The 25,729-nt window shown below is 38.9% G+C and overlaps 1 protein-coding gene and 1 long non-coding RNA gene across 5 annotated transcripts in view; one reads left to right on the forward strand and one right to left on the reverse strand.

Annotated features, from left to right (window-relative positions):
• The window catches only part of GLIS3 (GLIS family zinc finger 3), a 544,874-nt gene that overhangs the window by 494,410 nt on the left and 24,735 nt on the right, over positions 1–25,729 (forward strand). For all 4 annotated transcript variants that reach the window (XM_056106925.1, XM_056106923.1, XM_056106922.1 and 1 more), the window contains one exon: positions 13,531–13,703. In XM_056106925.1, the coding sequence (XP_055962900.1) occupies positions 13,531–13,703 (173 nt within the window). The remainder of the gene's footprint in view (positions 1–13,530; positions 13,704–25,729) is intronic.
• On the reverse strand, positions 22,720–23,502 carry LOC130016253 (uncharacterized). Its single transcript, XR_008791216.1, has 2 exons — positions 23,420–23,502; positions 22,720–22,881 (listed from the first exon to the last, which is right to left on the reverse strand). It is a non-coding gene; the product is annotated as an uncharacterized LOC130016253 (long non-coding RNA).

Raw genomic sequence — 25,729 nt, forward strand, 5'->3', positions numbered from 1 at the left:
ATTTCCCTCTCTGTAGTTGGCCAACTGTTAAAGTGATTTTTCATTGATTAGTTGCCACAGCTAAATTTTAAAACCACTACAGATGATAACCCACAATTCTTCAGAGGAATAAAAAATATCTCCCTAAATCCACCATAGACTAGTTTTCATCCATTACTACTGCCTGACAGAAGATCAATAACATTTTGTGTGTAAATATAATGAAACCAGATATTCTGATACATTCTTCCCTCTTTAGAAGGTCTGTGATCCTTGAGGAAGAGAGGGGTGGGGTAAATTATCTGAGTGCTCTATCAAACAGCATTTAATCTAGTTGATCATGCAGGCACTTCTTTTTAGTGCTAACCCCTAAAGTAGTACTAAAAACACTCATTGCTGCATTGCTTGGTAAACAGTGTGTGTACAAAGAATAAATGAAAAAAGCAAGACATATTTGTGACATGTGCTTGACTTGAAGTTAAATTGTGTGCTGTCAGAGAATGACTTTAAGCTTATAGACTAAGAAAAGAACCCTCACCACAATGCATTACCCAGTTAAACAAACAAACAATAAAACTAAAAATTTGGCATAAAGAGCTCCTAGCTCAGAATGAGAAAATTCATCCAAGAATCATGCGACATAGACATTTTCTGTTTTCTTGACCACCTGGTAGATTGCTGATATGCTCATCCCATTAGAATCTGAAAAAATCGTTCTATCAGCTGCTCTCATAGCTCCTCTCTCATTCTTCACTCACTTTACTCTTCTTTGGAATCTTTACTAGACTTAATGCAGAGTGTTTTGTCTTCCTGGGATAGTCATATCTGGAGAACTAATGGTACAGCTTTGGACAAATAATTTTACCTCCCAGGGTCTCTTTTTCCTCATTTAAATAAGATAATATATAGTGGCTTTAGTTAGAAAATTCTATACTTATATAAATTGTGAACAGAATAGTCTGGAGACCCAGTCCTAAGAAACAAAGCTCTCCACTACTCTTTCTTATAGAATTGAAAAAGTAGCCAAATGAACGAGTGCCTCATTTTCTTCTAACTTGATTCATATCTCAATATTCAGTGGAGAAAATGTCTTCTGAGGTTTTTTTTTGTAATGACCCCATAGATATTATAATGCAGTGCTAAAACCTCAATCTTTTGGTAACAAACACTGTACTTATTAATCACATAGATACTTTAAACATACATCGAGCATTCATTCAATAAGCATGTATTGATCATCTAAAATATGTCAGATATTCATTGTCTAAATTACTTTGATATCTCTGACTTCCCAGTATGTCCCTCAAAATACATACCGAATTCTCACCTCCTATTCTTTCTTTTCCTCAGTAATACTTATTTTCTCTAACCTGATGCAAAATAATTTTGTTCATTATCAGCTTCCCTTCTTCCAAGTATAATACCCACCAAAATATACACCATGTTTTGCTTTATCTAACATGTTTAGAGGGCTGGAGCGATAGCACAGAGGTAGGGCGTTCGCCTTACAAGCGGCCAACATGGCCGACCCTAGTTCGATTCCTCTGCCCCTCTCGGAGAGCCTGGCAAGCTACCGAGAGTATCTCGCCCGCACGGCAAAGCCTGGCAAGCTACCCGTGACGTATTCGATATGCCAAACACAGTAACAAGTCTCATGATGGAGATGTTACTGGGCCTGCTTGAGCAAATCGATGAACAATGGGAGGACTGTGACTGACTGTGAACATGTTTAGAAGTGTACCACACACTAAACCAGTGCTCAGTATCTTTCCAATTTAAAAAATAAATATGCTATCTCAGATTTCCCAAACTCCAGGAAAAGTTGGGGTTATCTTTATTTAACACTTAAAATTAAGGATGGTCTAAGTCAAGAAATTCTTTCAAGATTAACTCGCTAGAAAAGGATAGAACCAGCGTCCTAGCCAGATGTCTGAGCTCTAAACCATTTGTCTTCTACCACATCCTTCTGCCTGTTCTGCCATTTTCAGATTTTATAGCATGAACCTCACTGGACCTATGTGTCTTGATTAGAACCCCTTATTTTGTGAAACTATAGAGTACAATTGAATTCTGCCTTTACAGGAAAGATGATTGATTTCCTGGAACTAGGGGACAGAGAGGAATGATCAGGATTTGGGATGTGATTCAGTAGTAGAGCTCATATTTTCCATACAGATGAGCCTAAATTTGATCCCCACTACTGTCAAAAAAGGGGAAGATATCCTAACCAAATAATTCCACAAATAAGTAGATATTTTCTAAGGTGTGTAAATATTTGCAAGACCTTCTTAACGTTTTTAGATCTTTGTAAGCCCTTTAAAACGTGTTTGCTTTTTTTTTTTTTTAACGGAAAGTAGATGGGGAGTTGAAGTAAACCAATGAACCAGTGTTCATGCTAAGGTTATGTAAACTCCCCCACAAAATGAATATAAATAGTTGATTCAGTTTTCTGGTTTGCATTTGTGTTCTGTTTCTTGTAAGCAGAGTTTTGTTTTGTTTCGTTTTGTTTTAATTCTAGTGTGTTGTGTGCATATTTACGTAGCAATCTTCTATTATTTTAGAGAAGTACAGAAGGTCAAAGACTAGTAAGCTATGTTGAATAAAATCTGCGAAACAGCAATTGCAGATCAACAGCTGAGGGACAGGGTTGACCCTCGAAAGAGTTCAGTTCTCTTTCTAGCTCTTGGACACTGCTATAACTCAGGAGTGAATTAGATCAAACTTAACTTGTCTTACCATAATGAGAGCATGAGATTCCATGGAGAAATTTTTTTAAATCACTGTAATTTATACTTAGCCTCAAATTTATTTAGCATAAATTTTTTAATGTATGGATTAAGAAATTATCTTTTTAAAAATGTCTCTTTGGGGTTGCAGGTATGAAAATTTTTGTGTGTGTGTATTTAGCAAAAAATGGCTAAAAATAAATAAGGCCACTAAAAAACTGGGACATAGGATTCTGAGCCCCTTCTTACCTTCAACCATAATAATGTTTTGTGTTTTCCTTAGTGAGAATGTTGCTTAGTGATATGTGTTTTTATTTATTCGCTTGCTTCTACAGTAAATGCCCATGAACTACTCATGTTTCTTAAGTCCTTTTGACTTCTAAAATAACACTTCTGGAATCTCTCTTGCTCTGAGTTCTCAGTGATTGTTTTTAGAGGCTCCCAGGCCTTGCCTCCAACAATAAAACTCTCTGCTAGTTTTTTTTACTCCTCTCTTGTTCCTCACTCCTTTAAACTTGCTATTTCTACTCTCCAAGGAGCTGATTAACGAGAAGCCAAATTGATAAAAAAAAATTAAATTTAGTTGATAAAGAGCTTGAGAAAGATTTAAATGTAGTGTTTTTAGGCAGTAACACATTGATTCTTTTCCTGTGTTTGAAAAATACCACATTTGAACATTTATTACAGTGAAGTCTTAGTTCTGAATTCTTAATTATTTCCTTGTTCCTAAAAATTGTCCATATTCAAGATTATATTTTTGTTGCTTTTCATCTTTTTTTCTATGTAAGGAAATTTAAATTTTTGCTACTGATTATTTTTTAAAGGCTATTTGATATGCACATTTATTTTACTTAACAATAGTTTATATCTAAATTTTGTGAATGCTTTTCATGGGGTGACATACTATAATTTGAAATTCTATTATCCTGAAACCATATAATCCCATTTAGGTGAGTAACATGAAGAAAACTTCAGTCTGCGTTAACAAAAAACAAAAACTATATTCAGTATGGCTTAAATAAGTGTTAATTTATTCCTCTGGGTCTCTGAGATAAACAATGCAAGAACCATATTTTTTTCTTTGCCTAACATCATTAACATATTATGCAATATATGGTACCCAAGAAAGTTCAACCAGGATTAGATAAGAATAATTTGAGGCATCTGAGTGGTACAGTGGGTGGGGCATTTTCCTTGTGACCAGTCTGTTTTTGATTCCCAGGTGACAGAGCAAAATTAAAATTGCTGAATTCAGCTGCTCCCACAGACACATTTATCAAGGACTCTATTTGAAGCAGTCCACTTAGAACTAGTAAAATAGCACCTCCAAAACAAAAAAAGTGAAAAGCCTTCCATTTAGCAGGGTAAGAAAAACTTCCCATTGTGCCATGGCAATGACCACTCCTGATTCAGCAACCTAGACTGAGGTGGAATTTCACAAGCACAGAGCCTCTCCTTGAGGAGGGAAGAGTTTATACCCTACATCAAGTGCACTTACCCCGCAGGACTTGGCACCAGCAAAACAAATTCCCCAAACATCTCATTATATAAAACAAAGGAATGCCTTAAGGAGTATGTGCGTAACAAAGATGTTGCTTTAGTTATATTGGGGTGGGACTTTGGGGCCACACTTATCAATGTTCAGGCTACTCCTGGCTCTGTGCTCAGGTTTCACTCCTGGTGGTGCTTGACAGACTGTGTGGTATTGGGGATGGAACTGGAGCGGCAGCATCAAGGCAAGTTCCTTAAGCCCTGTACTATTGGTCTGCCTCCAAGATTCTGCTTTTAAAGACCTGACAGCAGACCCATTTACTGTAGGACCCATTAGCAAAAAAATAGCACTTTGGGGGTTCATGACTGTGTGTAAAAGCTTTCTATCTGCCAAATGTATAGCTTTCGGCAGTAGGGCAGGAAATGACGCCATTTCTTCAGGGATGAAAAAATTGGCAAAGTGCTGTCTCTGAGTTCTCCATTTGTCCATCTAGCATTGGTGGAAACCAGAGCAGAAGTGTAAAATTATTTTGAACTTGCCAACATACCAGGCCAGGTCAGCCACTACAGCCCTAGTGACTCTGGCTAATGTCTTCTGGACCTGGGAAGCACACACAGGATGACACGGGATGCCACTCATACATGACCTAGGGAGGACTATGTTTGTGAACATGAAGGATCTAGCACAACTATAAAAGCAGCTCTTGACACTCTTAACATCTGGTACCTATCAAAAAAATACAAACTGGTTAGATATTCACAAAAATATGAGAAACAGCCCCAAACTAGCATGTTAAATGAATACAGTTCATTCCCATAACAAGGCCAATTGCTTAAGACTGAGAGAGATTAACTGTTTATCTATACAAGTACAAATAAGCGTAGTCAAATAAAATGATGAGAAGAGAAATAGAAATGAAATAAAAAAACAAAATAAAGTTTGGAGGGAGAGCACTATAGATGATGTAGATTTCAAACTGGTGATTATGAGGATGCTCATAGAATTTGGGAGAATGGTTGATGAAATAAAAACTACAGTGAAGATAAAGAACACATGAAAAAATGTCAACTGATAGGCCTGGAATTAAAAACGTAATAGATAGAGAAGTTCAACCACAGCCGAAATGATGCAGCTGATAGATTCAGCAATCTAAAATTTAGAACAGTGGGAAAGAATCAGAGTTTCGAAAAGAAAAGAAATAATGTTTGTTTAAGGTACAGCTCAAGTGATTTATGAGACAACATTGAGAAACATCACATTTTCACTCTGCTGGTAGTAGGAGAGGTGTGAGAGGGTCAGGAGACTTATTTGAAGAAATAATGGGTAACATCCCTTAATGTGGGAGAGGACTAGAAAGACATATGAATACGGGAAGTTTAAACAGCTCCAAAGAAGATGAACCCGAAGAGACCAACACGAAGACATAGTTAAAATGAAAACTTTAAAGATAAGAACAAAATGGTAAAAGACGCTACAGAAAAAAACATCTGGTTTCAAATAAAGGAACTCCCATAAGACTATCAGTGAACCTCTCAATAGAAACATTGAAGCCCTAGAGGGAATAGTGTGAGATATTTATACTACTCCAAGGGGGAGAAAAATTCAAGAATACTTTACCTGGCAAGGTTATCATTGACAATTGAAAGAGAAAGAACTTTTCAGATAAACAAAATGTTCCAAAGTTTATCACAACTAAAATATCTATACAAGAAGTATTAAAGGGACGTTTACGATAAACAAGAAATAACAGGAAAGAAGAAAATCTCATTGACAAGATAAAATTTCAGCCTAAGTAGGAAATAAAATATAAATTTGATGTGAAAGTTAAGAGATACAAGTAACAGTTTGAATAAAAGCTATAATAATCAATTAAAAATATATAAAAAAGAGGGATGAAATAGGACATCAGAAACAAAACCTAGGAGGAGGAAAATAATAGATCACTAAATGAACTCAAAATGTCACTTTTGGGTCAGAAAGATAGTACAGGGGTAAGGCGCTTGCTCTGTAGTCAGCCAACCTTGATTTGATCCCAAGTCCAGGTGTGATCCCTGAACACAGAGGTAGAAGTTAAGCCAGGTGTGGTCCCCTCAAAAGACTTCACTTACTATCAATTTATTTTTCTTCCAACTATGTTTTTATTAAAACATCATAGTTTATAATAACATTAATATTATTGTTATTTATTTGCAGTGCTGCTATACTGTGCCCATCTGTTACCAATCAAAATAAAATAATTCATAGAATATTGTATGTGAACCTCATAGTAATTTTAAAACAGAAATCTAGGGGCCCTGGAGATAGTTAAAAGGGCTGGAGCACATGCTTTGCAAAAATGCCAGAGCTCCAGGTTTGATCCTTGACACTGCGTGGTCGCCCAAACACCATTCTGAGAATACCCCAAACACCAACAAGTGTGGCCAAAAGTTAAAATAAAAACAAATCTTTAATTGATACACAAAAAAAGGAAATGTGGACTAAAAGCAAATATAACAGTCACTGTCACTGTCCTCCCGTTGTTCATCGATTTGCTCGAGCGGGCACCATTAACCATTGTGAGACTTGTTGTTACTGTTTTTGGCATATCGAAAATGTCACGGGGAGCTTGCCAGGCTTTGCCTTGTGGGTGAGATACTCTCAGTAGCTTGCCGGGCTTTCTGAGAGGGGTGGAGGAATCGAACTCAGGTCAGCCAGGTCGGCCAGTTTGGCCGCATGCAAGGCAAACGCCCTACCCACTGTGCTATCACTCCAGCCCATAACAATAAGTAGATTTATTAAATTAAAAACTGACAAAGAGTGGAGAAGTACAAATAGTCAAAGCACAAATAACAAGATGGCAATAAGCACATTGTAAATTTAATTATTATTGAACTAAGTTGTTCAGTGAATTTGCCTGAGTGGATAAGAAATCAAAACCAATACCGAGGTGTAATGTGACTCTAAGATGTAAGGGACACACGCGGAGAGAGAGTGAGAGGTGGGGAAGGGCTGCTCCATGCAGGCAGAAATGTAAAGACAGCACAATAATCATTCAGACAGAATGACTACAAGACACAGAGTGTAATCAAAGAAAAATATGGAGTTCATATGTTTGAAAAAGTGATCAATTCAAAAAGAAACGGTAACAGTTAATGCCACTCACCCAGAATAGAAACACCAGTATACATAAAGTATTAAAAAAAACCCACAAGGGAAAAATTACTATATAGTAAGAGTAGAAAATATTTTTATCCTATTTACATCGCTGTTCGATTATCTAGACATAAAAACAATAAAGAAACATTGACCTTAATTGACATACTACCAGATATCTACCTTTGCCATAAGATACAAAAGTAACAGTTTGCCAACTTCTATAGGATACACCTTACCGATTCTCTAGTATATAACATATATTAAGTCACAAAAGAGCCTTAATAAATTCAAGAATATTGAAATCATACCATCTTTTCTAACCACAATGGTATGCAATATAAATCCGTCACAAGAAGAAAGCTTTGGAAAAAATGAAAAATTCTTTGAGATTAAACAACATACTGCTGAAAAACAAGAGGTCCTCAGATAATCTCATTTTATTCAAGATCTGCTCTGTTCTTATTTTTCTCATATGAGGCAAGTTGAATGAAACAACATTATTTGAGGACTGTTGTTGTAATGCATCATTTCACTGAAACTTGCAATTTCCAATAATCTTCCCCTATTGAATTGGGTCAACAAGCAGTTCTTTTTAAATATCTTAAGAAAAAGAAAGTGAAAATACAACAGCCAGAACAGATGAAAATAGCAAAAGCGCTACTAATAGGAAAATGTATAACAATATAGGCTGACCTCAGAAAATAAGAACACCCCTAATCTTGCTTCCAGAGAAACTAAAAAATAAATAAATAAACCTAAACTCGACTTCTGTAGAAGAAAGGAAATTATAAAAACTATAATGTAAATAAATGAAATAGAAACTAAAAAGACAAAAGAAGATATCAGTGAAACCAACAGCTGTTTCTTTAAGTTGATAAATAGAATCAACAGATATTTTTAGTGAAACAGAGAAAAACTTAGAGGTCCTAAATAAAAACTTAAGGAATAAAAAAAGTTATCACAATTACCACATCAATGAAATGAAAATGTGTGGCACCCTCTGTTCTGTATTGGACCACATGCAGCTCATGATGGCACTGGGATGAGTGATTTCCCTAATATATAGGACTTATGCTCGCTCCCTCTCTCCTGTTCTCCTGTTCCTTCTCCTCTTCCTCCTCTTCTCATCCTAAGTAAAATTATTTCTCTCTCTTTCTCTCTCTCTCTCTCTCTCACAAACCCCCCCCCCCCCCCACACACACACACCACAGAGTTTCACAAATCACATTACATGAAGAGGCATTCTACTACTGCGTGGGAGAAGGTACTTACAAATCATACACTTGACAAGAGGTTAGTAGCCAAAGAATATTAAAAACTCCTGCATCTCAACAGTGAAAAACAAATAACCTAATTAAAGAATAGGTTGAAAATCTGTATAGATGTTTATGACCAATTGGCACATGAAGGGATCATCACCATCATTTATTTTTAGAGAAATAGAAATCAAACTCAGAGTGAACTATCACCCCACCTGTTTCAATGGATGACAGTTGATCAGAAAAATCAGGTGTTTGCAGGGATGTGTAAAAAAAAAAGGGAACTCCTTTGTACAGTGTTAGTGTAACTATAAATTGTTGCAGCCACAATGGAAAATAATAAGAAGATGCCTCAAAACAATAAAGAATAGAAATATCTTGTAACCTTGCTCTCCTAGTTCCATGTTTCTATCCAAAGAACATGAACAAATTAATTAACAACTATATATGAGACCCATTGTATTTACTGGTTTGGCATATCGAATATGCCAGGGATAGCTTGCCAGGCTCTGCCGTGCGGGCGGGATATTCTCGGTAGCTAAGAGGACGAAGAACCTCCAGCTCCGGGCACATCTCTTCGATTCCACTGTTCTTCCCGCATTAACATATGCCTCAGAGACCTGGGTCCTACAAAAACAGGATGAGAACGCTATTCAGGTCTCCCAAAGAAGAATTGAAAGAGCTATGCTTGGAATATCACGCTTCACAAAAGTGAGAGAAGGAATCTGGAGTTCCGACCTCCATTGATGATCGAGAATCAGGGACGCTGTCTCGTTCGCCAAGGCGTCAAAAATCAGATGGACTGGACACATAGTGCGATTTGGAGACGGCCACTGGACTAGAGCCATTACCGACTGGATTCCACAGGACGTCAAAAGATCACATGGCCGTCCACCTATGAGATGGTCAGACTTCTTCGTCAAGACCCTGAACGATTGGTTTGAGGATCTTCATGTTTCTGGAGTGAGCAAACGCCATCGGGCTACACTAGCACGCGACAGGGACAAATGGAGACATTACTGGCGCCTGCTCAAGCAAATCGATGAGTAACGGGATGTCAAGTGATCAAGTGAACTATATATGAATCCTGATGTGCATTGCCGTATTATTTATAGTGGCCAAATTATGTGAATAGTCTACATGTCGATCCATCCTTCATAGAATACAGATTTCTGCCATATACACAACGAATGGTGCTCAGCTATTAAAAAAATGAAATGCCACCATTTGTCACATTTATTCTTGTCACCATTTATTCTTGTATTTTCATCCATGGTGGAGAAATCTGCGTAACATTCAAGCAAGGACATAGTTTGATAAAAACAAAAACTACTTTTTTTCTATAGGCTGGAGCGATACCACAGCGGGTAAGGTGTTTGCCTTGCACGCGGGTGACCTGGGTTCTATTCCTCCGTCCCTCTGGGAGAGCCTGGCAAGCTACCGAGAGTATCTGACCCGCACGGAAGAGCCTGGCTCCTCCTGTTGTATTCGATATGCCAAAAACAGTAACAATAAGTCTCACAATGGAGACGTTACTGGTGTCCACTCGAGCAAATCAATGAACAACGGGAGGACAGTGCGGATTTTTTCTATAGTTTGCTTCTGTAAGGTTAGAACTTGATTGAACTTTCATTAGCATACTACATGGTCATGAGTACCGAAAATTATTTTTCATTTTCTCAGTTAAGGGAGGAGTATTGGGTGTTAGAAGAATTCATAGTCTGTCAGTATGGGCCTAACTGATCAGTGCAGTGATACCGTACTCATGACCTTAGGAAGTGGTTATGTTTATTCTAGTTCTTTCTACCAATCCCCACCCACTCAGAGAATATTTTTAAACATTGGTTATTTTTCATTGAGAGTGAGGTAACATGGTAACAATGTTGTTAATGTTTATACTTTTAGCATACCAGGCTGCACCTGAGGCCACCACCAGTTGACCTGCCACTGTCTTGATGTCACTTCTATTCTGTCCCTTCTTTCTCCTCACCTCCCTGACAGTCAAGCCCCCTTCCACTGCTACTTGGTAAACTCGGGGTTTTGTAATAAAAGTTTAAGGATTTGTTGTAATTTGTAATTGGTTTTAATTTCTTATCCACTCAGGCAAATGAGATGATCTATTCTCTTACTTTGTTTCTTTGTGTGGTCCATATAAGATCCTACAGTATTTATCTTTCTCTTTTATTTTACTTAATGTGACAGCCTCTAACTCTATCCATCAGCAGCAAGGTCAATATTTCAGGACTTCTTCAGCTGAGTAGATTCCACAACTTCTTTTTTCTTATTTTATACCGTGGTTCACAATATTTGATTACAGTTATTATTCAAACACCAATCCCACCACCATTATACTGGCCCACCACCAAATTTGGGATGTTTCCATTCCAAGCCCCAAGTCATGTTCCAAAGCACAACCGAAATAATAAATTTTGTATTGTCTGATTATGGAAAACTGTCTTATGATGTGTCGCATTTGCGGCCACATGGTACAGGAATACTTTCACTCATACTTGAAGCTTGGTCCAACTATGTGGGAAACAGCCTTGAGCATGGCAGTGGTTGGGTTCTGAAGGTTTTCAGCTGCCAGCCTGGGTCCCTTGGGGCGGGGAGGGTTCTCACCTGCCCCCATCTGGGAAGCACTGAGTGAAACAACCTGGCCCAGAGTCTGGTGGCATGGCTATGGAGGGCATCATGTTCCTCCCTTCCAGTATTCTACGATTTCTTTACCCACTTATTTGTTGGTGGACATTTGGGTTGTTTACATAATTTATCTACCGTAGGTAGTGCTGCAGTGGATATTATTATGAATACAGCTTTCATATCCTTTGGATATTACCTGTGTTTCTTTTACCAGGCCAAAAAAAAAACATTTTATTTTGATGTAGTCCAATTTGTTTATTTTTACTTCTGTTTCCTTCGCTTTTCAAATTGGATCATTGACGATACCTCTGAGGTTGATATACTGGAACGCTCATCTGTTTTTCCTTCGATGTATTTTACAGATTTTAGTGTATTATTAGGGTCTTTAATTCATTTTTGATTAACATTTGTATATGGCATGAGATAGGCTTTCAATATCAAGTTTTGCTGACACATTGATTCTTTTTTTTTTTAAGTAGAATCACCGTGGGGTACAGCTACAAAGTTTTCATGATTGAGTTTCAGTCGTACAATGATCGAAACCCATCCCTCCACCAGTGCACATTTTCCCCCACCAATAACCGCAGTATCCCTCCTTTCCCCCCTCCCCCACCCCAATCCCTACCTCTATGGCAGATAATTTCCTTCTTACTCTCTAACTTGGGGCATTATGGTTTGCAATAGAGATACTGAGAGGCCACCATGTTTGGTTCTTTATCTACTTTCAATACATATCTCCCATCCTGAGCAATCCCTCCAACCATCATTGACTTAGTGATCCCCTCTCTATCCCAACTGCCTTCTTCCCCAGTTCATGAGGCAGGCTTCCGACAGTCTTCCTGGAACAGTCTTCCTGGCCCTTGTCGCTACTGTCCTTGGGTGTTAGTCTCCTATTATGATGTTTTATATTCTACAAATGAGTGTGGTCATTCTGTCTGTCCCTCTCTTTCTGACTCATTTCACTTAGCGTGATACTCTCCATGTTCATCCACTTATAAGCAAATTTCATAGCTTCATCTTTCCTAACAGCTTCGTAGTGTTCCTTGATCCATTGATACTTTAGAGGATTAAACCTCGTGAAATTAAGCCAAAGTCAGACAAAAAACTTATTTCATTCATATGTATACGTTTGAAAACATACAGCAAATTAACCAAAAAATGCACAAACTCAGGCATATTTGAGGTTTCCAAGGAGGATGGGAATTTGAGGGTGGGTCGGATAAGCCAAGGGGATGAACTATAACTTGATAAGTGAAAACAATTTTTGGTGGCAGACATGAAGCAGTGTTTACAGATGTCAAAATATAATACTGTGCAACCACAATCTATAAATTATAAATTAGTCACCGAAATCAGACTGTCTCTCAAGTGAAAGTCATTTCTTGCCAATTCTTATTTACGTGTATAATATCAGTGATAGTTGTCCATTTTATAGCTTAGGTTAGTTGATAGTAACATCTTGTTTAAATGCTCATACGTGCACCCCATCAGATGCAGCTACTGTTCTTATTATAATGGCACATGTGACAGCAAAAAATTTTCTCCCTTTGTGTCTCACTTACACCCAGGGCAAATGTTCCTTGTCAAACACCGAACCCACACAGATCTCTTGATTCTGGATTTCAAACCACATCTGACCTTTGAGATTTATGATAATTTATTCTTGGCAAAAGAAAATGAGAAAGAGAAAAGGATTTAAAGAGAATAGTAATGGATTTAACGTTTATAGTAAGGCAGATCCTGGCAAGCTCCCTGTGGCGTTTTCGACGTGCCAAAATCAGTAACAAGTCTCACAAGAGAGACATTACTGGTGCCCGCTCGAGCAAATCAATGACAACAGGAGGACGGTACTCCAGTGCTGCAATAAAGACTTATCCATATCTCAAACCTCAGATGTCTTTCCAACATCTTTTTGTCTTTCAGAACAAAATGTTTATGAGCTGAAGTTACTGAGTCACAACATAAGAGTCAAATTATTCCTTAAATGCAAATGGATTTAAAAATTAGCAGAAAAAAGAATGGTGGGGCAAAGAGGTGCTTTAAATCTCACTGAACACAGAGTATTTGGCATACATTTTTTAAAAGTTCGAAGAATCCAGGCCCTTATTGATCCCATCAACATTGCAGTTGGGAAGTCAGGGGTTAAAAAACGGGCGTGAAAAGTCATGAAGTTTTTTAACAGGCTTTTTGTCATGCTCTTCTGTCGCCAAAATGGTAATTAGAATTTGACTTTGAATAGTTTGTCTTTGTTCCTGTTCTTTCTTGTCTCTCATGTTTCCTTTTATAATTGTTTTCCCAGGTTTGCACCTTCTGCTCCATCTCCTCACCACATCAGCCCCCGGAGAGTTCCTGCTCCTTCAATCATGCAAAGAACACAGCCGCCCCATACGCAGCAGCCCTCAGGATCCCACCTGAAATCTTACCAGCCAGAAACAAATTCTTCTTTCCAACCAAATGGAATCCATGTTCATGGTAAGTGAGACACTGTTAGTCCCCTGGGTTTGGGGGGGTCGCAGAAATTTAATGATAGTGTGCATGTTTATTTAGGTTCATTTAAAATTTTTTTCAAAAAGCATTTAACATGTGATTTACAATATTGATCATGATAGGATTTCAACCCCACACCTTCCACCATGGTAACCCCCATGGGAACCTCTGTTATTGCTTTAAATCAAGTGTCTTAGTTACCAGTTGTCAAGTTTCATATATTCCTTTATGCATGAGATTTTGACATTTACAACTTTCTCCTGAAATTTCTCATGGGGCCAGAGAGAGCAGAGAAGGTGAGGCTCTTGCCTTGAATTCAACAGATTGCTGTAGAATCTCGGACATCACATACGATTGCCTAAGTACCACTAGAGGTCACTCCTGAGCATAGAGTCAGGAGTAGTCCCTGAGCACCACTGGGTGTGATACAAAAACTCAAATTAGTAAGTAAATAAATAAAGCCACATTTTTTCAACATGAAGTCATTTTTTTTCACTCTTTTCCTATATTTGACCCTAATATGACTTATGACACCCAAAAGTGCTGCACCATTGACCCAACACTTGAACCACCCTAACAATAATATATTGTTTCCTAAGTCTTATGAAAGGGAAAGGCAGTTCTGTGCCCGTTCTTCCTTCTTTAACTCATACCCCCCATCCCCTTTGCCAGATCCTTCTGATTCTTCAGAGCCGAGATGAAATAATACTTATTCTAGCCTTTTCTAGTCTTTGCTTTCCTACCTAGATTTAAATCTCTCCTGGCTCTAAATTATGATTCCTTATCACCAGTATCTTTCTGAGAATAGTCATACTCACTCTACAGTATAAAGTTGAAACGACACCATTGCGCCATTAAAAATGTCTAAACTTCGTCCTGAAGTCAGAATTATCTAATTCTTGTCATTTATCTGAGAGATCTTTAAAAAAAATTCTTACGGGGCTGGAACAATAGCACAGCGGTAGGGTGTTTGCCTTGCATGCAGCCAACGTGGCCAACACAGGTTCGATTCCCAGCGTCCCATATGGTCCCCCGAGCACCGCAAGGAGTAATTCCTGAGTGCGTGAGCCAGGAGTGACCCCTGATCATCGCCGGGTGTGACCCAAAAAGCAAAAAAAAAAATTCTTACATGTTGTAAAGATACATGTGGATTAGATAGGTACTTGGGGGAAGGAAAGAAGGTAAGAAAAGCAACAGAAATTAACAGTGTTATGGAAATGCAGATCTTAACTCAGAATGTAAATGGCAGCCTAAGTCTGGCTCAGTGTTTTTATTAGTTAAACCCATTTTTATTGAGGTACAATTGCTTTAAATTATTGCAAATGTTTATATCTTATGAGCACAATGTTATCATAGCACACTGAACCACCAAGGTGCCAATATTCTTTCACCACAATTCATTGGACCCTTTCCACTCCTCTGCCCTTGGTAACCATAATTTTGTTGCAAGTATAAAAGTTTGTATTTACTTGAAATGATCTATTCCCTTACTACGTTTTAATATACCACCTGAGGGGAATCATCTGGTATTTGTCTTTTTCCTTTTGATTTATTTATTTAGTATGATTCCCTCTCAATCAGTCTTGAACAAGACCAGGTTTCATCTCTTCTGTAGCTCATTGATAGTCCTTTAAGTATGAAAGCCACAACTTTTTTTTTATCCACTCATCTGTTGTTCGGCACTGAATTGTTTCCATATCTTGTCTGTTGTAAGCAAAGCAGCAGTAAACATAGCTGCACGTATATCTTTTTCAATAGGTCTTTTTGTGTTCTCAAGATAAATAGCTAGGAGTGGACTTGATGAATTACATTGTAGTATATATTTTAATTTTTTGAGAAATCTTCACACTGTTTTCAGTAGAGGTCAAAACCATTAAGGTGACCACCAGTATGAAGAATCCCCTTTCTCCACAACCTATCAGCACTTGCTGTTTCTAGCCTTATTGAGATATGTAATTCACTGGTGAAATATCGTTCACTATTCTTTTGATTTTCATTTTACTCATGAGCAGTGATAATACTTTCTCATGATCCTGTTGGCGATGTGTATGTCTTCTTTGGAGAAGTGCTTATTTATTCAGCTTGGGTTAGTTTTGTGTGTGGGGGGGGCAGTAATAGTTTCTGCATAGTCTTTATATACCTTTGATATATCCCTGAAGACCCCTGAGTTCTTCTGGATGTGATTCTGGTGATCCCATGTGCTGCTGGGGTGACCCTGATTGGGCCTCATCACTGGACTCAGACAAGAACACATCAGGGTGCTGGCATTGAGTCATTGATCACAGTTGACCAAGTGCCAGTAGGAGTAACTTCAAGGTCCCCAGAAAACAATTTGGGAGGCCTCAAAAAAAACAAAAAGAAATAAAGCAAGAAAGCAAGAAAGAAAGAAGAAAAAATGCTATTCGGTATTTTATAAGGATTACATTATATCTGTGTAATGCTCTGGTTAGGACTTCATTTTAACAAGACAATCCATGAGCATGGAATATTTTCCACTTCCTTCTGTCTTCTAGTTATTTAAATAGCGACTTACAGTTTTCAAGTATAAATCTTTCCCCTCCTTTGTTAAGAATATTACTAGGTACATTGTTATTTTCTTAGATGTAACTTTAAATGGATTTTTTAAAAAACTTCTGTCTTCTAATTTTATTCTTTGCAAATGGAAATGTAACCAACTTTTTATAGACTGATTTTGTGGCATGTCCCTTTACTATATTGGTTAATTATTTCTAATAGTTTTGTGATGGACTATTTAGGACTGTCTATGTCTTATGTCATCTGCAAATAGTGATTGATCACTTGATCACTTGATCCCCGTTATTCATCAATTTACTCGAGCGGGTGCCAGTAACATCTCCATTCATCCCTGTTGTGTGTTAGCGTAACCCAATGGCATCTGTTCGTTCTAGGAACATGCAGAGCCTCAAATTTGATATGCCAAGTCCAGTAAAAATAGTGATGAAGGAGTTTATATATAAAGAAGGAGTGATAGCACAGTGGGTAGGGCATTTGCCTTGCACGCGGCCGGCCCGGCCGAGCTGGGTTTGATTCCTCCACCCCTCTTGGAGAGCCCGGTACGCTACCAAGAATATTGAGCCCACACGGCAAAGCCTGGCAAACTATCTGTGACGTATTCAATATGCCAAACACAGTAACAAGTGTCACAATGGAGACGTTACTGCGCCCACTCGAGCAAAACATTCAGTTAGCATTTATGCCCCAAGTGAAGGAACATCAAATTGTGTAAAGCAACTACTAATAAATAGCCCTGACAAGAAGCATCTATACCAATGCAATTTCAATCAAAGATTTTTGACACCATTGTGCAGATCAACCAGATGGAAACTCAGTATGGAGCAAACAGCCTTAAAAGAGGTTGGAGGAGTTTACCTTGGACATTTACACAGCACCACACCCACAATAGCCAAATGAACATTCTTCTCCGGTGCACATGGAACACTTTTGAGAATAGAAAACATGCTCAGACATAACATCTGTCAGTAAAATCATTAAGACTGAAATCAAATCAATTATCTCTGAAGGTCATAGTGGTAGGAAGGTAGAAGTTAACCACACAGAAAAATGTGGGGAAAACACAAACATTGAAACCAAAGAAGAAATAAAGCAGTTTTCCAGACCCAAGAAATAGTACAGCAGATTGGGTGTTTGCCTTGCACACAGCTGACCCAAGTCTGATTCCCAGCACCCCATATGGCCCCATGAGCCCACCAGGAATAATCCCTGAGCCAGGAGAAAACCCTGAGTAATGTTGGGTGTGTGCCCTCCCCCCACAAATAAAATAAAATAAAATAAAATAAAACGGTTCTTGGAAACAAATGTTAATGAAGATTATATCAGAATATATTTGGACATAGCAAAAGTGATGCTAGCAGCAATACAGGCTAACATGAGAAAACAAGAAGAATCTCAGTACCTGCCTAACATCTTGAAGAACTAGAGAAAACACAAAATGTAAATAGGAGGAATATAACTCAGCAGGGTTAAGCCCATTTACAACAAGCCACAGCTCACATACTCAACAGCAAAAACAACATAAAAGATCAGCATAAGACATGGTTGTTCATTCTCACTACTGATATTCAACATAGAATTACCACAGCAAATGAACAAGAAAAAGAAATAAAAAGAATTCAGTTAGAAATGGAGTTAACAAGATCTTAGTTTTCAACAAGATCTCTTAATGACTATTAATAGATAGTTGAAATACTAACTAATCAAAATTTCAAAATTTCTAAAATTCATATTTTCTAAATTACATAGACTTAAAGTATGTATAATGTTTTATTTCTGGAGGGCAGTGAGACCAGTATAAACAGAAGGAATACCATTTACACGGAGTATTTTTTAGCTTCTTAGTAGAATTCTCCTCCATCTTGTTATATTAACTCTAAAATACTCATTACTGAAAGTATATCAATGGTGACCCCAAACATATCTAAGGCAGTATTCAAATTAAGTGGGAATAACTTTTCAAGATGTCAGAATCAAACTATATTATGAAGTTATACTTGGGTAAGAATATCAAGGTAGTCTCCTGGGCAGTCAAAGAATAATGTGAAATCAGTGGCAGACTTTAAGAAGGAGAAGATCTTGAAAATCCGGGAATAGGTGGTTCAGGCTTAAAATTTCATCCATCTTTCTCTCATGTCAGAGTGTAGCCATGGAAACATCTTATGCCCTAACAAAATGTAGACTTATGCCTTTCTTTGAGCTTAGGGTAATGTTTACCTTCTTTGGTCATAAGTTGCTTAGTAAGTCTTGGTTATATTTTAATGCAAACAAGACACATTTGGAGGCCTGCTATGGAGAGAACACAGTGTGTGCGGGAAAGACTGCACCCTCTCTTTCCTGAGTGGAGGATCCCAGTCCACGTGATGAGCCTCTAATACAGTGCTACAGAGTGTTTGGGTGAGAAGCTGTCCTCCACGGCAGGCAGACAGTGGACAAAATGAATGTGGACTTTGAAGCAAGCAGAATAGTCATTGATACTAAGGCGCATGATTTTTACTATCACAGTTAAATATTGCTGGAATCTGAATACATCCCAGTCAGTGGCATCATCTAATTGACAATAATTTTTCTTTCTGCCGCTTTTATAGAATAATGGGGCATTTCACATTCAATAGCACTATAGTTTCAATAAAATACAGTGTAACAGGCTTTGATTACAACTGTGAGACACATTTTAGAAATTTAAAAAATTAACCTATAAGTAGGAAAAAATTATAAGGAAATTCTCCAAAATACTTACTTGGTTTTTTTCATATTGTAGTGTTAGGATAATGGGTGATTTCTTTTCTTTTCTCTGCTTTCTGAAGAAATTTTAAAAGAGATTTTAGAATTAGGCCAATTGGAATGCAAATACTGGTCTACTCAGCTATGTGACGCTGGATAAATTGTTGAGACTTGGTTCATGTTCATTAGAGGAGGAAAGTCATTACCTACCCTTTCTTCCAGTTGTTAATAGCATTCAGCAAGAAAAGCACCTGACACAGTGTAAGAGCTTAATTAATTTAATCATCTTTCATCTACGTCCTTCATCTTCTTTACTAGACTCTTTGAGAGTCAAAATAATGTTGAAGCATAGTACTAGCTGCAAAGTAGGCATTTAGTAAATATTTACTGGAAAAGTGATGGCACCTTTTTCATCCAACAAAGAATTAATGAGAAAAGAACATACCAAGATGGGGTCTGAAATAGCATCGTACCCTGTTTGACAAAAGACTCTTCTGAACATTTTTTTTTTATTAGTGAAACACCATGAGGTACAGTTGTAGATTTACAAACTTTTGTGCTTGGGTTTCGATTATACAATGATCAAATACCCATCCCTCCACCAGTGCCCATTCTCCACCACCATGGATCCCAGTATCCCTCCCACCCACCATCCCCCCCCATCCCACCCTGCCTCTGTGGCAGGGCATTTCCCCTTGTTCTCTCTCTCTCCTTTTGGGTGTTGTGGTCTGCAAAAGAGGCATTGAGTGGCAATCATGTTCGGTCCATAGTCTACTTTCAGCATGCTTCTCCCACCCTGGGAGGACCCTCCAAACACCCTTTATTTGGTGCTCCCTTCTCTATCTGAGCTGCCCTTTCCCCTAGAATGCCCGGCTGGCCTCTAAGCTATGGAGTAATCCTCCTGGTGCTGATCTTGGCTATTCTTGGGTATTAATCTCATATTTTGTTACTTTATATCCCCCAGATGTATGCAATCTTTCTATATTTATCCCTCTCTTTCTGACTCATTTCGCTTAGCATGATACTTTCTATGTGAACATTTTCCTTTTAAAGTGGGTAAGGAATGTGTAGTCTACTTGAATTTTGTTCATTTGCCCTTTTTCACTTTTAAAATTTTTGTTGGCCAATGAGAAACTGTAACTGAGCACTTAATCTAAAGACTTGTTTTCTGAAAAAGATCAATATACCTCTGAAATTGGGATATCATGAATTTTCTTTTTTTTTATTAGTGAAACACCATGAGGTACAGTTGTAGACTTACAAATTTTTGTGCTTGGGTTTCAGTTATGCAATGATCGAGTACCCATCCCTCCACCCGTGCCCATCCTCCACCACCACGGGTCCCAGCATCCCTCCCATCCTCCACCCCCCCTCATGACTTTTCTTAAGGGAGTAGCTGTATAGTGAGTTTGCAAGTGGGGCATCCATGCATTAGCCACTGGAACGCTCTAAGAGAGAAGTGGTAGGATCTAGATACAGTTTTTGCTCCATTCCCCAGGCACCAGTAACGTCTCCATTGTGAAACTTGCTGTTAGTGTGTTTGGCATATCGAATACTGCCCGGGACACTTGCCTGGCTTTGCCGTGCAGGTGAGATACTCTCAGTAGCTTGCCAGGCTCTCCAAGAGGGGCGGACGAATCGAACCAGGGTTGGCCTGGGTTGGCTGAGTGCAAGGCAAATGCCCTACCCACTGTGCTATTGCTCCAGCCCCAAAGGATCTAATTGTTCTAATATATTTCAGGTGGGTGATAACGTTGTTAGGAGTGAGAGGAACAGAGACCTTCCAGATGAGTTACAGTTATTGATCTTGCTTTTATGCTTTTCTTGAGCTAGTTTATTGGATAGAGCAATATACAGCATCTTGATAACTTGGTCCTTAATCCCCTAATAAAACTGGATTTTAAAAGCCTCAAGAAGTGTGAGGGTTACTAACATGATAGCTACAGTGAATATTTGTTCTTCTTTCAAGAAGTTCGTGACTTTAATGAGCATCATAACCTCCGTCCTCTCAGTACTCCCTGCAGTAGGTAGAGGTCAGAGAAAAATGTCATCACTATATTTTTAGAAAACAGAATAGAGACTTAAAAAAATACAAAATGTCTAAGCATTGCTTCCTGGCAAAGTACACAGGCATCTTTAATAAGAGGTTCTCATCTCCAAGCCACATTCCTAATCTACATGTTTCTAAGTCAAGACACAGCAAAGTAAATATATATTTATACTTTTTATAAGGAAATATATTTATATGTACTATTTATATAGTACTATTGCATTACATAGAGCCACGAACACTTAGAACTCAGAGGGGTGCTTTGATCTTACAGAAAAAGAAGAAAATTAGGTCCATTGAGTTTTATTCAGGCTGTACCAGTTGATAGAGAATTAGGCAGTGTATGCCCAATGCATGTATTTATAAGAGGTCTTTTTTAAGAGAAATTCTTTTCAAAACCAACACTTCATGTCCAAATCCTCTCACCTAGTGAATAGCTCAGTAGCAAAGAACAGTTATTTTGGTTTTTTTTTTTTACTTTTATGTGATTTTTTTTACTTTATTCTTTATTTATTTATTTTTTATCATTTTTTAATTAGTGAAACACCATGAGGTACAGTTATAGACTTATAAATTTTTGTGCTTGTGTTTCAGTTATACAATGATCAAGTACCCATCCCTCCACCAGTGCCCATCCTCCACCACCACGGGTCCTAGCATCCCTCCCACCCCCCATGCCCCCCCCCGTCCCACCCTGCCGCTGTGGCAGGGCATTCCCCCTTGTTCTCTCTCTCTTCTTTTGGGAGGTACAGTTATTTTGATTGTGTGTGCAGTTTATTAATTCAGATCTTCATCATTAGCTGTTTTGATTTGAGTGCTTCTTTGGATTTCAATAATTAATAATGGTTTCTCGTGACATCGTTCTGACACCATACCCATTACCAGTGTCCCTGTATCCTCCATTCCAGCCAACCTTCTCTCACTGTCACTGTCACTGTCACTGTCACTGTCACTGTCCTCCCGTTGTTCATCGATTTGCTCAAGCAGGCCCAGTAATGTCTCCATTGTGAGACTTGGTGTTACTGTGTTTGGCATATCGAATATACCACGGGGAGCTTGCCAGGCTTTGCCGTGCGGACGAGATACTCTCATAGCTGGCCGGGCTCTCCGAGAGGGGCGGAGGAATCGAACCCGGCTCAGCTGGGCTGGCAGCGTGCAAGGCAAACGCCCTACCACTGTGCTATCGCTCCATCCCAATCTTCTCCCATCATTAGTAATTTTGATAAGGTGTCCTCTCTTTTCAAGCATTCATTTGAAGTTAGATGACTTTTATGGTGCTCTGTTTGGGTGGCATCTCCTAGGAAACCTCTTATTACGCTTTATTCTCTTATTTTAGGCACCAACAGGGACAGCTTTTCCCAATAATGTAGGCTTATTCTCTAGTCTTTTCTTTCTCTTTAGTACAGTTCTCTTGCCCAGGCAAGCTTCAGAATTTTGCCTGGATTAGTTGCCTGAGAGTTGATATTTATACATCTTATTATGGTACTAAATGGATAACTTCTTTTTAAATGCCCCATTCACTCCATGTTGTTAGAATGGCATGGGAATTCCTAGAACAACATTTTCACAACCTTCGTACTTCTGGATCACTCTGGGAGAGGCCAAGTTTAATTCAGCAAGTGTTTATTCGCCACCCACAATGTGCCAAACAAACACGAATGCCATTTAATCAAGGCACTGTGACACGAGCAGCAGTGCACGGTACGAAACGTACTGGTTTATTCAGAGGAAGGTGTTAGTGAAGGGTTCCTAGAAGTGGTGCTTGAGGAGAGTGTTGAAGATAAATCTTCCTTGGGATAGGCCAGCTGGGGAGAGACATTCCAGGCCGAGTGCACAGGCAGGAACACCGGTGACAGCCTGAGAAGAGAGAGCGCCAAAGGGAGAAGAGTCAGGGGAGTCATTTATTTATAGTTGGCTATACAGGTTCAACCATGGAATCCAGAGAGGAGGCTGGGAAGTCAGCCAGGCAGCTCGTGAAGGGATTTGGGGCCATGCTAAGTTTAATGCTACAGAGTGAGAAAGCCAGCCTGATATTTTAGGAAAGTCAACGAGGGCCTTGTGTAGGGGATGGTTTGGGGGAAGTGGGAACATTAAATCCTAACTATTGAGCTCATATTGGACCGAATGCCTCGGGCGCCCAAGGAACACGGACTTGACTCCAGTCCAGCTCACTCGGATACCACTGGCAGATAGGCGAATGATGTGAAAATAATGTGGAACTGTGTTTGTTCACACGAGTCTTTCCTAGGAAAGAGGAACTAGATTGGCAAGAAGAAGAGAAAATGAAAAAGCCCCCAGTCTAGCTGCTGCACAGGCAGGCGCCCTTGCAGTTCTCATTTAATGAAATTTGAAATGAGCCTGACCCCAGGGGCTGTCTCCCCAGAGAGGCACATACCCAGCCTTCCTGGGCCTGCAGCTAGTGACAGATCACATTTCTTCTTACACGCTGGCTCTGCCATCACTTCTTGTCTCAGATCCTGCAAGCCAACATTTCTGGTCAACATATTTGTACATTTTTAATAACCACTGAGGGGCCTCTAGCCACATCTAAGTGGCAGCCCAAATTCCCTCTTGAATATTTTGTTACTGCTCTCGTTAAGATTCGAAGATTTTGAACGGGATTTCAAAGATTTTGCGGGGTCTTCCCCCAATCTTCATTCCCCCCCACATAACCTGTTGTTTATAATATACGTTTGTGCTGAGCACAGGACTCACACGATATGTCCGCCATGGACAGCAGCACGCTTTGTGGGTGGGTTTGCTCTTCATCCACAATGAGAAACCCAACAGTAAGCATGAGAGAGAATAGCAGTCCCAGAATGAATAGACTCACCCCTACCCCAAAAATGCTGATTCGACCTCTCGTCGGGGTGAGCTGCATCCTCCTGATAGCAATATTAATGTTGATATTCTATATATGTGTCCTAGTTTCAGACAGATAGGTGGGGAAAAACGTGAAAGACACATGTGTATCACTTAATCTTACATCTCTCCTTCTCTGCAAGGTGATCTGGAAAGCATTTGTTGGATAGGCAACTGTAAGATCTGCCAGATATCCGTGGGACAGTCTTCTAACCTGTACAGAGATGCTCTCACTGATTCACACTGATTACCTTTTGCAAATCAGTGGTAGCACGTAGGGGCCCCTTTCTGAGATTTCTTCCCATTTCATTCCCTTCCACCCTATTCTCTTGGGTTTTCATACTTTTCATTCCTGAACCTAGTTTTATCCCCTGTAGTTGCCAGTTCCCATCAGAAAAAAATGTTTGTAATCCTTAGTCCCGTCATTAGATTTCATTAGCAAAACACCATGAAGCTGCACTACAAGCCTGGGCTTTTTGGTATCAATGCAACAACAGTGGGGAGTGAGGGTCTTCTCTGTCGGCCCTGGTTCCTGTGGTTCAGAATCTGTCTTTCTCATGAATTAAAGTGCGCCTTGCCTGCAGGTCCCAAAGAAGTAGGCCAGTGAGTCCCCAGACAATGGGGGCATTTTCCTTCCTCAATATGGAGCAGTAAGCCTGTCAGCCCAGTTCAAATTGACTGCATCAGGAAACAAAAGCTTCTTAGCCAACAATAGACTTCCCAGAACAAAACCCCTTGTAAGTGGCTTGCCCTTCCAAATGGCCTAAGAGTTTTTCTAACTGCAGAAATCTCAGAGCATCCATATTTAAATGAAAATGAGGTGTCAAGTACAATTTTAACTTCTTCATCGATCATCAGCTGTTTTCTTGGTTATTGTGCAATGGTACTTTCCAGGAAGAATTCTGGGCCGTAGCTGATCTCATTTCTGAGGCATTGTAGTGTTAAATGTTTAAAGGTTATGTTTTGATGGCAAATTGTAGAAACAATAACATACTCCCCACTCACAGGAAATGTAGTCACGCACGTGTAAGGTTGTGAAATAAGAGATTATTAAGTCGAAGTTGTATCACTTAGAACGTAAGCACGGGTCACAACTTTCCCCTTGAAATCCCAGGAAGACAAATGAGATGGATAGTAAATCAACTAATCAACTATCTTTACTAGAGAAAAGATTTCACTGGGATCACTGATATGTTATTTTGAGTATCAGTCATAATAATGCTGATACAGTTTCTAGGCTTGATGATTAAAACTGGTGATACACTTTTTTGGTGTTTTTTGGCCACACCTAGCTGTACTCTGGCTTTCTCCTGGCTCTACGCTTGGACATCACTCCTGGTGGAGCTAGAGGACCATATATGGTGCCCAGAAGTGAACCTGGGTCATATGCATGCAAGTCAAGCACCTTACCTTCTGTACTATCGCTTCAGACCTGTGAAATTCTCAGTTACTCTTATATAACTAATACAAAACTATTTCCAAGGCAAGTTTTACATTGCTAAAATTTGATAAATTCAACAATGTCCATTTCTATAAAACAAAGTTAAATTTAAGTTACCATCTGTATTTTGAGATGCTGGGTTTTGTGGGAGGGGTGTGAGATGGTCATCTTAATCAGAAAAGCTGAATTATTGCTTCTGGAAATAACTAAAACATGTGTCACCTACACATGAAATTAAGCATCAATACACAGGCACACATTAAGCCTGTATATCCGTGAAGATAGTAAGAGACAACTGAATCAAACAACCATCATTAAAATGTTAAGTTTCTTGAAGACAAAGACTATTTTTCACAACATTTTGCAATAGAAAGTTTTTAGTAAATGTTTATTGAGGAAATA

The sequence above is a fragment of the Sorex fumeus genome, unplaced genomic scaffold (assembly GCF_029834395.1).
Source record: "Sorex fumeus unplaced genomic scaffold, SorFum_2.1 ptg000149l, whole genome shotgun sequence".
In the NCBI taxonomy this organism is placed as follows: domain Eukaryota; kingdom Metazoa; phylum Chordata; class Mammalia; order Eulipotyphla; family Soricidae; genus Sorex; species Sorex fumeus.